This window comes from Aplysia californica, unplaced genomic scaffold (assembly GCF_000002075.1).
Source record: "Aplysia californica isolate F4 #8 unplaced genomic scaffold, AplCal3.0 scaffold00131, whole genome shotgun sequence".
Classification (NCBI taxonomy): domain Eukaryota; kingdom Metazoa; phylum Mollusca; class Gastropoda; order Aplysiida; family Aplysiidae; genus Aplysia; species Aplysia californica.
This window is the reverse complement of record NW_004797401.1, coordinates 319,627-322,361: the sequence shown is the minus strand read 5'-3', so window position 1 is coordinate 322,361 and position 2,735 is coordinate 319,627. Positions and strand designations below refer to the sequence as shown.

Genomic DNA, 2,735 nt, shown 5'->3' with positions numbered 1-2,735 from the left:
CCCCCGTTGTACCACCAGCCCCGATTGCCGCCAGGTTTTGCCAATGTAAGAAAAGAATCCCCTATAATATAAAAATATAGTATTTGTGCCTTTACCCTTATTAGACTACTGCAAATTTACCCCGTTTTACCGCCAGCGAACTGGCTGCCAGAACTACACAGTACACACTAGGCTACACACGGCGCTCAGCACATCCACTCGGTGGTTGGCTTGACAATATTTCACACACAAGTCTCTACGAGCTAGACCTAGGTCTACACATCAAATGCTTTTCGCCAATTTGCTCCCTCCCTCACCCATTCCACACCCCCATCCTTGCCTTGTAAATACCAGGCAATATGGATAGATCTACAATGATGCAAGCTTATTGTGCCACAAGCAAACACAATACAATGCGCAATGTAGAAGAGTACAATTAAAATAAAATATATTTGTGTAATTCAGCGTCAAATTAAATTTCGCTCATGCATGATGCCCTGATTTTGAAATGCTAGTATATCAAAGTCAATATAAAACAATTGGAATTTGAAGATATCATCCCAAAATAGCTTATAAGCTTGTGAATGCTCGTGGGACTTTTATTTAGTAAGGACTCTCGCTTAAGTCAAAGTGAAAGATCGAAGGGAGATAACGCTTTACTTTATCTAGTGGTGAGTAAACAAGTTGCTTTGACGCTGGGCAGTCATTGATACATATTATTATGAATTTAACAGAGGACATGTAAACCTCGTTGTACCGCCAGCCCCGCTGTACCGCCAACTTCATGCTCGTCCATAGGTGGGCGGTATAACGAGGTTTGACTGTATTTCTGTGTGGCAGATCAGAATGTAACCATGGCGGCCAATCATATACTTTCATAATTTGGAAAAGTGGTTCAGCTATGCTCGCTTATACTCTGATCATGTCTCCCTAAAAAAAAAACACGACTTCATCAACGCTCCAACTGTTAAATCTTCTCCCTCCCCTTTTGTTACCCATTTGCTTTGGGAATAAGGGATTGTGGGGGCGGGGGGGGGGGGGGTGGAGGCATTAGTTCTTCCCTAAATTATACCAATGATATTATATACCGTTGACCATCATCATACTTTTTACAAGTCTTGTGAGAGGATATTATGCTTTCTTTCCTATGCCTAATGAGAGTTTAAAATTATGGCCGTTACCTAAGAATTTTTTTTTAATTTCAGAAGAGAGGCGTGATGGTGCTGAAAAAGTCTAACTCTTACCTAAACTCTGGCGCTACCCAGAGACTGACCAGTCATGAGCGGATCGATGTCCACACCCTGGGAGGCCTCGATCCTGACAGCTATATCTCAGTAGTTCGAGTGCGGAAGGATGACAGGCGCTTGCTACCTTTTGGGAATGTTGGGCGGACTGCCCTCAGTTCTCAAGAGGAGAAGAGATATGTGTCAGCAGAGGAAATTATCTTGCAATATTTGGATCTTGACGAACACAGCACGATCTTTGGCCTTGGCCCTCGAGTTCAAGTCGTTGAAAGTAAAGCTTGCAATTTGTGGCAGAGACGGATCTTAGCACACACTTTTAGTCTAGATCGGGCAAAGATGTGGTTTTTGCCTGAAAGATTTCATAATATTATGCAAAACGACGAATTTGCCGAGGAAATCTCAAAACATGCAGACCTGAAAATAACAGAAATGCGACAGAAGCGTGGTAGGCCATACGTTAGAACAAAACAAGAATGGAGTTCGTTTGACATGGTACAGCAGCGTGGGAAAACGAACAATACCAAAGTTATGCCAAACGCCCAGCAATTGAATCACGAGAGGGTAGCTAAGAAAAGCAAACGATCGTGTCACCCTCGAGGTATCCAGAGGCCGGCTATGTGGCAAAAGGAGACATCGAACAAAAAAGAAAGAATACTCCAAGAACAGATGGAGGAGAGACCCGCTCAGACGGTGTACATTGATATTGTGCTCCCAAGACAATTAGATGCAAGAGATGCAAACTGTAATTTCAACGTCAAAAGATACAATCACCGTCCTTACAACGCCCCAAGGACAGCGAGTATGAAAATCAAACACCTGAAATCTGCACGCTTGAGGGCATGGCATGAGGAAGTAAATGAGGAATCCTCATTGTCCTACGAAGCAGATGACAAGTTCTCCTCACAGTTGGGCGGTCAGTATGGCAAACTTGACAGCATAGATGAAACTGATGACACTGAGGCACAAAGACAGTCGGTGAAGTTTAACATTATGGACTTTTGCAAGCCTAATGGCACAAACAGAGGTCCTCGAAAGAGAAATCAACGCAAGAAGAAAAAAAGCTGTGACATGTCACAGCATCTTTACGAAGAGCCACATTTGCATATTCAGTACATATCGATGGAAGAAGCATTGGAATACCTCGTTGACTCCACTGGGGATTCTCGTGTTCTTCCAGGTGGACAGGTTGATCTTGCTTTGGCTGTGAGCGAAAACTGTTGCATCGACGTCGCTTTTGACTTTGTGCCTGACGTGAACGAAACAAGCAGTGATTCATCCTTTGAACACCTCGATATGGACGGGGCAAACTGTGATGACGATACTGTTCGTTTTTACGAAGGTATTGCCAACTTCGCGAAAGATTTCCGATAACTATGAGTTTAGAACCAGGGGAATCATGATCAGAAAATATAATATCCGCGATGATGCTGTGTTCATAATGCAGGTCAAAGTCTAACCTTCCTCCGCTTCAGAGGAAATTGTAAGAGAGAGGGGGGAGGAGAGAGGGGGGAG

General features: G+C 43.6%; 1 protein-coding gene across 1 annotated transcript in view; it reads left to right on the top strand.

Annotated features, from left to right (window-relative positions):
- The window catches only part of LOC101852685, a 4,291-nt gene extending 1,556 nt beyond the window's left edge, over positions 1-2,735 (top strand). Inside the window, exon 2 of the mRNA XM_005096536.3 lies at positions 1,185-2,735. Within this exon, the coding sequence (XP_005096593.1) occupies positions 1,197-2,594 (1,398 nt within the window). The 5' untranslated portion in view covers positions 1,185-1,196 and the 3' untranslated portion in view covers positions 2,595-2,735. The remainder of the gene's footprint in view (positions 1-1,184) is intronic.